This window comes from Kogia breviceps, chromosome 9, assembly GCF_026419965.1.
Source record: "Kogia breviceps isolate mKogBre1 chromosome 9, mKogBre1 haplotype 1, whole genome shotgun sequence".
Classification (NCBI taxonomy): Eukaryota; Metazoa; Chordata; class Mammalia; order Artiodactyla; family Physeteridae; genus Kogia; species Kogia breviceps.
In genome coordinates, this window is record NC_081318.1 from 76,833,177 (window position 1) to 76,847,340 (window position 14,164).

Below are 14,164 nucleotides of genomic sequence, written 5' to 3' on the forward strand. Positions count from 1 at the left end.
AATATGTATGTGATTTTGATGAAGGGGCTACGTCCAGTCAAGCACACATTTTGGCAGAAGGTTGCTGCTAGTCCCGAGGAGAGGATATCTCTGTTAATGATTTTAGTGCTTTTCCAGATAAGAGAAGATGGAAGAAATTGGGCCCATAAAATCTTCTCCTGAAAATGGCTAACTATCTGAAGGCCTGTTCTGCCATTTTCCCAGAGCACAGAAAGCCTCGTTCCTGATCTCCACCCTGCACTCCTTTCAAGGTGTGTTGAAGGTCAGCGAAGGCAGTGGCTGGTGACTTTGTGCTTGCAGGTAGTGAGCCACAATTTTTCATCCACACTGATCAGCAGTAACTCCATGCTGTATTTCTTTTTGGTTATTTCTTTCCTCGGTTCCCACATGTTTACAATGTAAGGTTTTCAGAAAATCCCATCATTTTGTTATTTGGGGCAGTGCTTTCATTCCCCCAATGTTTTGTGATTTGTAGACATGTCTGAATAACTGCCATCTCCTGAGTCGGGTCAGGCCAAGCACTTCCTCCAGTTTATAATTTGGAGATTGTGGCTTGTCAGCGGATGTTCTGTTGTTTAGAGTGTGCTCTGACTCACATCATTAGGTTTGGTGATAAAATGTCAGGAGCCCTGTAATGTTGGAAAAATTGTCAGGAATTTCCCCTCTTGTCAGGAAAAATGGTGAAACATGTTGAAATAGGCAGAAAAGATGACTGGCTGTCCTGTTTAGAGCACCTTGCTGAATGATCAGTTTTTGTAGGGGCCTGCATCTTTCTCTGTCTTTGAACTATTTTACAACACTGTGAGATGTAGGAAATTGATAGTAATACAAATGATTCTTGTCCATAGAAATGAAAATGCATTTTATACTTTGGAATGCAATTGATTGTTGCCCTCAGGATATTTCCCAGTTCTGCATCTCTTAGTTAATTCATTTCACTTTCCTGATTTCCTGTTTGTGTGTATCGTTGAATTCTCCTTTGAACTGATGGCAATGGCTAACTTCCAGATTGACTTGTTAGTTAATGACTTAAATAAAATCTTGGACATGTATTAATGTTATATTTGTGTTAGAAAATTTTTACCTTTTCTTTTTAATTGCTCTTTGACATCCAGAAAATTCCCATTTCCAAGGGATCAGTTTAGCTCAATGTTTTCTTGGGTCTGTGGCCAGAGTTATGGGGTATTATCTATAAATCTGAAAATGTATGTGCTATAGTTCTCTTTATTCAGTACCTTGAATACCATTCAGAATACTTTGGGGGCATATATTATATCTTTAGTGATTTTACTGCATCACACTATTTCTTAAATCTCTGCTGTGGGTTTAAGGGTTGACTTCAGAAATAGATGAAAAAAAATTGTTACTGGCCCAGATGAAATAGCCTATTAAATAATTAAAAAAATAAAACCCATCTGGCAGGGGCTACAGTCTAAATTCCTGACCCAAGTGATGCCCTCTGCATGAAGTACGTTTGCATTTCAGTGTTTTAAAATTATAAATAAACACATTATTGCTTCCTGCTGGAGTCCTAAGAATTTTGTAACTTAACAATAGCTGTGGCTCTTTAGATTTCAAGGGTATTCTAGAGGAGGCAGGTAGAATAAAGAACCACAAGAAAATTAATTGGCATATGACATCTGCCACTGCAGCCAGAAAACACAACATTCTTTTTCCATGTACTTACTGCTGTTCTCATCTCATAACTGGCAGCCTGAACAACACAGAGGCACTGGTGGCAGAGAGTTTTCTTCAGCTTACCTATTTTATTCAGAGGCCTTTCTTCATTTGAAATTTATGCCAGAATTCTCAGTATCATTATTTTGCAAGGATGATAACAAATTACTTGAATTTTACATATGGGGACCAGGATCTCTGTGGGATATGGAAATAGGAAAGTCTTCTTAATGCAGATAACTGGGAACAAGAAAGAGGAACTGGGAACAAGAGGACCAAGAAAACCATCATGCAATTGCATGCCTGGCCTAGGCTCTTCTTACTAGGAGATCATGGTAGGCCGAATACTATCCCACCACTCCCCCCTGCAAAAGATACCTGTGAGATTAATCCTTTGTCAGTTGCTTCATTTGCAAATATTTTCTCCCATTCTGAGGGTTGTCTTTTGGTCTTGTTTATGGTTTCCTTTGCTGTGCAAAAGCTTTTTAAGTTTCATTAGGTCCCATTTGTTTATTTTTGTTTTTATTTCCATTTCTCTAGGAGGTGGGTCAAAAAGGATCTTGGTGTGATTTATGTCATAGAGTGTTCTGCCTATGTTTTCCTCTAAGAGTTTGATAGTGTCTGGCCTTACATTTAGGTCTTTAATCCATCTCATGTAGCTCAATAACAAAAAAACAAACAACCCAATCCCAAAATGGGCAGAAGACCTCCAAAGAAGATATACAGATTGCCAACAAACACATGAAAAAATGCTCAACATCATTAATCATTAGAGCAATGAAAATCAAAACTACAGTGAGATATCATCTCACACCGGTCAGAATGGCCATCATCAAAAAATCTAGAAACAATAAATGCTGGAGAGGATGTGGAAGAAAGGCAACCCTCTTGCACTGTTGGTGGGAATGTGAATTGATACAGCCACTATGGAGAACAGTATGGAGGTTCCTTAAAAAACTACAAATAGAACTACCATATGACCCAGCAATCCCACTACTGGGCATATACCCTGAGAAAACCATAATTCAAAAAGAGTCATGTACCAAAATGTTCATTGCAGCTCTGTTTACAATAGCCAGGAGATGGTAGCAGCCTAAGTGTCCATCAACAGATGAATGGATAAAGAAGATGTGACACATATATACAATAGAATATTACTCAGCCATAAAAAGAAACAAAATTGAGTTATTTGTAGTGAGGTGGATGGACCTGGAGTCTGTCATACAGAGTGAAGTAAGTCAGAAGGAGGAAAACAAATACTGTATGCTAACACATATATATGGAATCTAAGAAAAAAAAAATGTCATGAACAGACTAGGGGTAGGACGGGAATAAAACACAGACCTACTAGAGCATGGCCTTGAGGATATGGGGAGGGGGAAGGATAAGCTGTGACAAAGTGAGAGAGTGGCATGGACATGTATACACCACCAAACGTAGGGTGGATAGCTAGTTGGAAGCAGCCGCGTAGCACAGGGAGGTCAGCTGGGTGCTTTGTGACCACCTAGAGGCATGAGATGGGGAGGGTGGGAGGGAGGGAGACGCAAGAGGGAGGAGATATGAGGATGTATGTATATGTATAACTGATTCACTTTGTTATAAAGCAGAAACTAACACACCATTGTAAAGCAATTATACTCCAATAAAGATGTTAAAAAAAAAATAAAGATACCTGTGTCATAATCCATGGAACCCGTGAGTATGACAAAAAAGGCTTTGAAGATGTGAATAAGAATCATGAGGCGGGGGGTTTTCTGGATGGGCCCTAAATACAATCACAAGGGGGAGGAGAAAGAAGGCAGTGTGACCACAGAGGCAGAGAATGACAGCAGCCACCAGAAACTGGAAGATGCATGGAGTGGATTCTGCCCAGAGCTCCTGGAGGGAGCGCAGCTTGGTTGACATCTTGATTTTGGCCCAGTGATATAGATTTTGATCTTTTTGCCTCCAGAATGGTGAAAGGATAAATTTCTGTTGTCTTTAGTGGCTACGTGTGTGGTAATTTGTCGCAACATCCATAGAAAACTAATACAGAAAGAGAGGGGAATCAAATGGTTTCTGCTTACCTGTGTATCTTGTAATTCTGTTTGAATGTGAAACATCCTTATGATTAATTTTAGACTTCTGTAACCATCAGGATTTTATATTCAAAACTTTGACCAATCCTTCTCTTTTAAAACAGTAACCTTCTATTTTAAGCACAGTGGCGTTGTGTAAACTGAAAACACTGGTCAGTAAACAAAAGGCTTGACTTCAGCTCTCAGCTATGCTGCTTACTAGCTGGGTATCTCTGAGTAAGTCGCTTATCCAATCTGAGTATCATTTGAACAATGGGAATAATATTACCTGTTTTTCCTAATCCACATTAATTATTATGAGTATTTAATGATATAAATACATGTGGAAAATAATGCTCAGCTATTAATTATGCTTCCTCAACCTATAGCAAAGTTATCATGAGCAATTTTGGCCATAAATCACTGAACACATGAAACATTTTTCTCCCTTAGATTAGATGCTAGAAGTGGAATTTGGGGTTCAAATTTTTGAACACGTTCAGGATCTTGGTACATATTGACTGTTTCTCTCCAGGAAGCCTGCACACTTTATTCTCATTGGAAGCACACAAGTGCTCATTTTACTGCACTGTTACCTCAGGGAGTTTAAAAAAAAAATATTTTAAATGTCATGCCAACTTGATGAAAATCATTATTTGTATTTCTTTGGCAAGGTTCAACTTTTTTTTATATTATCCTTGGCCATTTGTATTGTTCTTTAATGAATTGCTTGTGTTCTTTGACCATTCTTCCAATAGTTATTTGTCCTTTTCCTTACCGATCTTTAGAAACCCAGTATTCTTTTTATTTCATATTTTTAATTTTTAAAATTGTGGTGAAATATACACAACATCAAATTTAGCATCTTAATCATTTTAAGTGTCCAGTTCAGTGGCACTGAGTACATTCATATTGTTGTGCAGCCATCACCACCATTCACTTCCAGAACTCAGAAACCCAGTATTCTTAAGTTAGTTAACCTTTGCCATGTGTTTCTTCACCAGTTTGTTTTGTTGTTTACCTTTTACTTTTGTTCATGATGACTTTTGATGTACAGTGTTTAACATTTGTATGTTGTCAAATTTAGTGACCTTTGTTATGTTTTCCTCCCTCCCTCCCTCTCCTCTTTTCTTACTTCCCTTCCTCCCATCTTTCCCTCTGGAAAGCCTTTCCCATTTGGCAGCTTTTATTGATTTTTTTTTTTTTTTTACATATGTAGGTTTGTCCTCAGTTGGCAGTAAAACATATTTGAAATCTAGACTCTTGTCAAATAACTTAATCTTAAATCGTCTGTTACCAAACTTTGTAAAAAAAAAAATTTGAGTGGAAAAAATACTCTTCAGAGATGATTGCCTGCAGTATATACTGAATCTTAATTCTGGGGAGAGTCCTAATGCAGCATAAGGCCTTTGCTTCCATCCCGGTATTTACACCTTCTCTAACTCTCAGTCCCTTCTCATTTATCATAAGTGCGTGCAGAAGTTGAAGCAGGGGAAACAGAGACTCATGTTGTTTGTGCCTTATCCTGTTACCACTAGCTCCTTCCTCTGTATCATCCTCTGTACCCACATTGCCCTTCAGAAGGATAATAATTCTACCACTAATAAGTGCTAACCCAGTGTCGCTTAACATGCCTAACATTTTACAGACATTATCTCAATTAACTGCCACAAAAGCCATACAAGATAGGAAATACTATTATGGTAATTTTACCAATGAAAAAAATGGTTGCTTTGAGAGGTAAAGTGGCTTGTCCAATATAGCACATTGATTGTATGTGGAGGAATGAGATGTCAGTTCAAACTCAGACCTGATTCCAGAACCTACCTTTTAACTGGTATTCTTTCCATGTATATACACACACGCACATCACATATACACACACACATCACATATACACACACAGACTTCCCCACCTGGTTTCCTGATGGTTATGTGGCAATTTTTCCATTCACTCCTGTCATTGATACAGTAAAGGAGGCAAACAGAGTAGATTAAGCAGACTAGCAACTTCTAAGATACCGAACTGAAATATTTTGGAGTAGATTTATAACTTCTCTCATTCTTGAAACGTCTAATGACATTTTGTCCTCATTCCTCTCAGCTCAAGCATCTCACGGGTGTAATGTGCTCTGAGCAGGGGAGGTCAAGTGAAGATAGAGGCCAGAGACAAGTGGGTTGGTCTTATTTGGCGACTGTAATAAATGGTCTGTGTTACAGTCTGTGATTGAAGGCAGCTTGCTGTGGTGGGGGAGATTGAGCCTGGGAGAGCTGCTTTAAAAAGTGGTAGTCTTTTAGTTAGTATTTGGATGATTAATCATTCTACTTTCTGTTAAATTTTAAACAGAGTGAGAAATTAGGTCAATGGGAACCGTTCTCCTATTTCTTTCTTTGAAAAATTTGGGACAGTGACAGCCTTCACTTTCCTAGGGTTATTTTGCTTTTATATTCATATCTATCAATTATTTAGAGCTTAAGAAGCCTGCAAAAAAATAGGGACTGTGTGCTGTTGCCTTTTGGGGTGGGTGACAGTACAGTTCGCTGGTCACCCCGTGAGCGCCTGATGGTCTTGGCCCTCGTCAGATCTTCAGCGCCTAGTCAGTGCCTGGCCTGATACATTTTTGATCAAAGTACTGCTTGGTATGGATGGAGTGGGGGAAGAATAAGGATCAAGCAGAGAGAACAGTTTGGAACCAGGCTTCCAGGCAGGTTTGGGGATGATTGAGAAAGCGCAGTTGTCCCATTAAAATTGGCTCTAACAAAGGCTTGTGTTTGTGATTATTTGCAGGAAGATTTCCACTTTGAATATACAGAATGTGATAGCAGTGGCTCCAGATGGAGAGTTGCCATTCCGAATTCTGCAGTGGACTGCTCTGGCCTGCCTGACCCAGTGAGAGGCAAAGAATGCAGTACGTTTTGACTTTTTGACCATTTGTTTTCCTGATTAAACCATAAGCCCTTCATATGAGCCCGGGAAGTTACTTGTAGTGCATATAAAAGACCTTTGAAAAAAGGAACATTGATCTAGCAGAGCAAAAGCATCCTTTCTCAACACTCAGTGCCCTTATGTCTGATCTGTAACGAGACACAGGCAGTATTAAAGGGTGTTATTTTTATTTATTTGTTTAAAAAAATCTGGTTTACTGTCTTACTTGAAATTCTAAAGGGCAGAGTGGCAGAATTTCTATTTAGTAGATTTCTTTTTTTCTCTACATTTTAAGAGACTTTTCAAAGATTTTTGATACACGTAGTAACGTTTGGTGTGCATAATATTGTTAAACACATTACATAAAATGTACCATCTTAATCATTTTTAAGTGTACAGTTCAGTGGCATTGAGTTCAGTCACATTGTTGTGCTTTCATCACCAGCACACATACACACACTTTCATCCGGCAACGGATTTCTTTTTTCTTTTCCTTGCCATAGAAATATTATAATTTGACTTTATAGTGTAATGTACAGAGAGAGTAGATAATTGATGACTATCACATTTAACAGCTTGTCTTTTAGCAATTAAGCAAGTTTGAAGTGCAACATTTTGAATTAACAGAAATATGTCACGAAATTTATTTTCGTTTATAAAGTCTACTTTTTAAAATCCTTAAATTTGGTGAGTCACAGTTTCCTGCAGTGAAGTCATCTTGGGGTGTCCTAGAGTTCAAAGCTGGAATAAGACAGAGAGATTATTTTGGTTTTCCTACAGCCTTCCAAATGGTATTCCTAAAAGCTGAGTTCTTTTGTTCCCAAATGAAAGAGCAGATAAGCAAATTAATTAAACGGGGAGCTAATTCCTTCCTCTTCATAGAGAAACTGTATCTCTGTTACCGGCTGGAGGAGTTTTAGCATAGGTGTGGGTTTACTGATAAAAGAGAGGCAGGAAGATGGGAAGTCTTAGGAGGAAAATTAAGGAAGAAAGCCATATTTCTTGGTGAATGATATTAAATGAATACAGAGAGAACCTAAGAACCCAGGTAACCAGAGAAAGACTTGGGTCTAGCAAGAATCTTAAGAGGATAGTGGGGTCAGTGGATATAAAGATGATCCAAGGCTGGGGTATATGTCACCACCTGTGCAGAAAGAGGACCAGCTCTCAGTGAGGGAGGATTGCAGTTAAAAGGGAAACAGCCTGAGTATTGCCTGTGGAATTAGCTCATTGCAAAATTGCTTCTGTCACCCTCCTAGAAAATCCATATATCATTTATCTATATTTACCTTTTACTTGTGGACTAATTCCTTGGTTCCTTGTAAACAGCCCTATTGAGGTGGAGTGTGTAACCATTTTGAATCCTACTCTGTATCTAAGTGGTGTGCAGCTGTTGGCTGGCACTGGCTTTTGAGAACTCGTTGTTCCTTTGAAATGGGGCATGGTGGAGTATTTACACCATGTGAATTGGCAAACACTACAAAGGTGCCTCTTGAGAGCTGGTTGTTCAACACTTACCAGGACGCTAGTGATTAAATTTATTGGCCAAGGGTTTAAAAATCTGTTTCAGAACTGATGCTTCAGTACAAATTATTTCTATTTGAATGTTGCCAGGGATGTTTTTGCTCATTATTTACTATGGTCTTCCACAGATAATGTTATGAATTTGACATGCCAGCTTGAACTGCTCTAAGAACTTGGTCTAGTAAACTCACTATTAGTTGAGTATCACTTTAAACGATGATAGTACTTACTTTAAAAATGATACCCGGTAATGATACTGCTTATGTGATGGCTGGGGCACTTTTTATCTTGGTAGTATGTCTGAATCTTAATTCACACGTATTTTTGTGTCGTATACTTATATCAGCTCTGGAAGTTATTAGTCTGGCCTCTGATTGTGACTTTTTTTTTGTATGGTAGAGGCAAGTTATTTTGAAACTCACTGCTGAAGGCAGTTATGGTAATAACTGAATATTCTTTCAGTGGCTTAGATTTTCTACTGTTAATAATAGCTACTATTTCTCATATACAGATTACATGCTAAACATCGTGCTTGGAGCTTTGCATCATTTTCTGTTGTATCCTCACAACAATCGTCTCAGATAGCTAGTCTTAGTATTTCCACTTTACTGATGAGACAACTCAGACTTAAAGTGGTGAAATAAGTTACTGCCGGTCGGGTCATATACCCAGGACATGGCAGATCTGGGGTTCAAGTACAGACATGTTTGATTCCAGAGCCTGTCTCTTACCCACTGAGTTAGATTGCCACTTGAAGATGATGGCCTGGAGGAGCTTCCAGGGCCCCATTGGGGTGGGGATGGTATGGCATAATGCTCTGTCGCTGGCCATCGTCAAGGGAAGGTATTCGATGTTTGTGCTTCAAGGATAAAAGAGGATAAAAGTGTTGGGGTTCAGGAGTGGCATGTTACTTGCAAGCTGTGCCTGAGTGATGCCCAAACCTGTGATGGGGGGGTGATTGCCCACAGGCACTAGACTCAGCAGCTACATTTTGATGATATGGCCCAGCAGTTGGGCCACATAAAAGAAAAGAAAAACAGGGAACGCGGCAGCTTCAAGTACGTGAAAAATATTTAGGGCGATGGTTGTGTGAGACATAATTTCCCCAGATCTTAGTGTCTCTCAGTGAAGCAAAACCCAGAATGTGCCCTCGGTGCAAATTCCTACAGAGTCTTCAAAATGTAATTAGCTAGATCTTTCCCCCTTTCTCAGAAAGAAGCAGTAGAGGAGGCCTTTCCTTAGGAAAGGGATTATGGGAATGTTTATGTAGCACCTGTGCATCTTTTTAAACAGAATTGATGGGCAAGCTATATTATATCTTTATTTTTTAAAAAAATCATGTAAAATCTGGCTACAAGGCTCTGAGTGAAGTTAATGAGAAGTCAGGCATCAGTTTCTGCTGTGGCGGATCCCTGGACTGCATGTGAGCTTGAGGCTTGCTGCTCTCAGGAAGTGGGATGGAGAGACCTCTGGTTATTAACTGACACAGCTTCTCATTGTCCTGCTGTCCTCTCTGCTGTGGAAACCTCAGTGTCTTAGGCAGTGCTGCAGTGGGCCACTGAAATGACTTCATCTCGCTCCTTCTCTCTGCTGGCTCCAGGCTTAGCTCCAGGGAACTTTGCTGCTTCTTCCAAGCTCTGGTGCTGAGTCTTGTGTCCGTGGGCATCACTCAGGCACAGCTTGCAGGTAGCATGTCATTCCTGAACACGGCACTCATTGCCTCCTCCCAGAACGAGGGGATATAACCCCTGTTCTGACTCCATCCTGTCTCCGTCCCTTCCCTCTTGTGTAAGAGTTTAAAAAATCTTCCCTTGACTCTCTGGGTGTCCTCTTGACTTTCTTAGATTGTCAAAAACAATAGTCATTTTGGAATGGTTGCCTGGATGGGGTACCTTCTCTCTCTTCTCTCTTCTCTCACCAACCATAGAGGGGAAAAGGGACTTTTTGTTTCAAACCAAACCTTAGAAATAAAAGCCTGGCTACTAGGAGTGAGGAGAGAATTCCTTTACCTATTGCCTTACATATTTTCAGAAAAGTCTAGAGCACTGAAGGGAAATAAACATAAGCTATCTCTTCCTTTGGGGAGTGTGTACCTTCTATTGCTTACTCCTTCCTGTATTTCTCAGCCCGTGACTTCAACCTTAACACATCATTTTCTAATTGGGGATGACTATTTAAGATATTTGTAACCCCATTTGGTATGTTAGCATCAAGTTATAGTATTGTGGGCATTGTTTAATCTTGTACTTCAGTATTTATATAAACTAATATTTGGTTCTTAGATTAAGAAATGCTATATACAGATTAGAAAAAAAACCCTTGACTACAATTGTTTTCCTTTTTCCATTGTGTCTCTCTGATCTATTGCCATAACCTACATTTCATGGGCCTTAAGGAGTAAGCAGAGGTGACAGTTTGAGTCAACATCTTTTGATTCTAGTTTGGAGTTGAAAGAGAGGAAGGATTCTCATGGAAAGAGAGTTGGCTTTAGCTTCCTGGGTGGAATATTAAAAAATCCATTTTTGGGGGGATCATAGCCCTTTGAAATGTAGGCTCTTCCGCAGGATTCAATACCTAGTCTATTTCAGTTGTGTAGTGTTGTTAGTGGTATGGCAGCCAGTGCATCTGGGCAAATTGAGTACGTTGATATTGAATGGTGATTGCATATCATGCTGGAAGTCTGTTCTGTGGAATATTCATCCCAAGAAATATTTCATGTAAACAAAAAAAGCGTGTTGAGGTTTTTTGTCATGAAATACCAATACTTTTAAAAAATGGTGAATGCTGTATCCCCTTGATGGAGGGATGCAGTCCACATTTTCATAATAAAAGTCTCTGAAGGGCTTCCCTGGTGGCGCAGTGGTTGAGAGTCCGCCTGCCGATGCAGGGGTCACGGGTTCGTGCCCTGGTCCGGGAAGATCCCACATGCCGCAGAGCAACTAAGCCCGTGAGCCATGGCCGCTAGGCCTGCGCGTCCTGAGCCTGTGCTCCGCAACGGGAGAGGCCACAGCAGTGAGAGGCCCGCATACCACAAAAAAAAAAAAAAAAAAAAAAAAAAAAAAGTCTCTGAAAAACATGGTAATTATCTATAGAACATTTACTGTGTGTTAACTGCATTCTGTTTTACCCAGAGTTTCCCAGGTATATTTGATTATAGGACTCTTTTATCCAATGTGTAGTTGCACCCTTTTGCTAATTTCTGCATATAACGTTTTTGGAGGAACACAGATTTAAATACACATGGCAGGCTAATTTAGTATATTTTTATATGTTGTTACTTGTGCTATGATTTAACTAATTTCATACAATTTCTTTGCTCTGTAAGTCTCAATGGGAGCATTACCGCATGGATGTCCAGTCCCAGGCCTCCCACAGTTCGTGGTCAGGTGTGATATACACCTCAGATGAAACCCCAGATCTGCAACAGACTTGCATGTCTTGAGCAAAATATTTAGTCCACAGGTATTTATTGAGTTTTAATTCGTTCACTAAACATTTGTTGAGTATTTCCTAAATTCTTGATGATAGGGATCCAAAAATAAATGAACAGGAGATTCCTGTTTTTTCCAGGACTTTTTATTCTAGTAAGGGAGCCCGTGGGTAATAAATTATTTCGAGTATAGAGGTGAAGTGCAAGATAGATACAAATACCTAGGATGATCTTGCCGGGGAGGGAGGGAGTCAAGAGGACCTCACAGTGAAGCAGGTGTGAGTTTGAAATGCAGACTGAATCACTTTGGAAAGTTATCTGACCCCTGGCAGGTTGATGTGAAGAACTGTGCCCCGACTTCGAGTTGAGACAGGGATTAAATGCCATACTTAACGGGTTGTACGTGTTAATTTTCTGAGGATCTCTGAGGCGAACCCTGAAGGAAGGTCTTCACGCACTCGATGAAGCAGAGTGGCATTTGAGGAAGAGGAAACGCGGGCAGAGGTGCAACTTAGAGGCAGCACTGGGTTTTCCTGGGGGCTCTGGGAGGTCTGTGTGGATGGCACTCAGGGAGAATGTGAGCAGGAACAGAGATTCTGACAAATCTCATAGGCTCAGTGTGTTACACCAAGGACTTTAACCTGGAGACAGCTATTCGTAAGTGTTTGAGGGTCTTAAATGGAATGATAAATGTAATCTATAGTGCCTGGAGTCATAATTATATAATAATATAACTTAGTGAAAATAACAATAAAATGTATAATAGCCAGTCTTTACTTGCTTATGTCAGGCACAGGTGTAAATGCTTTACAGGCATTCGGTCAAACCCAGTCATCCTAACAACCTTGTGAAGGAGGCACTGGGGTACCTCCCACAGGTGGGGCAAAGGCAGAACCAGGATTTGAAACCGAGCAGTCTACCTCCTGGGTCCCTGTTCTTAACCCCTATGGTGTCACGCCTCTTTGGACAGGACTACAGTGTTGGTTGAACAAGTTGTTAGGCCCCTTCTTGAGGCATGGTGGTCACCTTACATTTACCTCTTGGTAGAAATATGATGCAAATCTCCTATAGGTAAGTGGAGTTTTTAAAAGATGGCATCTAAAGGCTCCGATATATTGCTTGGGGGTTTATTTTAATTGATTACTGACCTGCTTGTAGATTTTATTCTTAATTGTGTCTATTTTTCTGAAAGGTAAGGGAATAACGTTCTGAATGTAAGGCACATTTGTAGTTATATCCTCAAATACAATGAGTCGCTTAGCGTTTTTTTTTTTTTCTGTGTCTAGAAAACTGTAGACATGTCTAGAAAACATACATACAGTATGCATTCATTATCTAACATGTATTAGAAAAATATCGGTATTTTTTCAACTACAGAAATTCTTAATTTAGAATAGAGTCCTGTTTCATTCTTCCCAAGAGGAGAGGAGCTGTCATCCTCTCCTGGATCCTAAGGCAGCTTCAAACACTGGGATTTTTGTTGATTTAATAACCTTGGTGCCATCAAATTAGAGACTGCCTTCGGTGTTTCATTTCCATAGGTGAAACACGGAGATCTAATTAGATTAGTAAAACTTTATTCTACATATGAAGGGACAGAAACATTTTGTCTTCAATAGGCTTAGTTTGGGATATTGATGCATCAAATTCCAGGTGGGAAGAGTGTTGGAGTTAAATCTGCTCAGCAACACGCGGGTGGTGGGTGAAAGGCAACAACGCATGAGATTGTTAGGATAACAGATCAGAAACAGGCTTTACATCAATTGTGTTTGATGGGAGTTATGGTCGAGAGAGCTTCTTTGAAACAAGTGTTTTATGAGGAGATGAGAGAACTCAGCCCTCAAAACGGCAAAATCAAGGGCAGAGAAACTAACATGAAGTACAGGGTGACCGACACTTTCTAAGGAAGAGGAAAAGTTCAGGATGATAAGAATCAAAGTGTTGGGACATAATTGGAAGTTGAGAAAACTGATTTCACAGATGCATTGCTCTGCCCCCTTTGGTGACCTCATCAAATACTCTCAACATTTTCCTTCCCCTGACCTTCGCTGTTAGATTTTTTTTTTTTTTCCCATAAACCTTGTGTCATCCTGTGCTCCATGAACTGGAATTTGTCTTCTTCCCCATCAAACACCGAAGTCAAGAAGCCACAATAAAATACACTTGTGGGTTTTTTTTTTTTTTTTTTTTAAGATGGAATCTACCTTAGTTAGCTTTTGCTTGTAAAAAAGATGGGAAGTTTTAACCTAGGCTCCACTAATTTAATGGGGATTATAGCTGTGGTGTTACATGGATCAGTTTTCTATGTAACACCAGGAGTTGGTGATATTTTTTGGGGGGGTGGGGAGGAGGGGGAGCAGGTATTCTGGCTGATCAGTCTTCTCTGCAAAGTGCAGTGACTGTCATACCATCCTAGCTGTTAGGGTTCTGTGAGGACCCATTCACTGGAAAAAATGTTAGAGGTGAGTATTCATTTTCACAGATGGAGAGGCCGTCCTTTGACTGCATATTCTTTTCAGAGAACAGTGAATTAGAGAACATTGGCCAGAG

The 14,164-nt window shown here is 39.8% G+C and overlaps 1 protein-coding gene across 4 annotated transcripts in view; it reads left to right on the plus strand.

The window, feature by feature from the left end:
* ELAPOR2 (endosome-lysosome associated apoptosis and autophagy regulator family member 2) overlaps positions 1–14,164 on the plus strand; it is a 266,046-nt gene that overhangs the window by 172,118 nt on the left and 79,764 nt on the right. For all 4 annotated transcript variants that reach the window (XM_067042702.1, XM_059073559.2, XM_067042701.1 and 1 more), the window contains exon 2: positions 6,523–6,643. Coding sequence is in view for 2 of the 4 variants with exons in the window: in XM_059073559.2 (XP_058929542.1) it covers positions 6,523–6,643 (121 nt within the window). In the remaining 2 variants the exon portion in view is untranslated. The remainder of the gene's footprint in view (positions 1–6,522; positions 6,644–14,164) is intronic.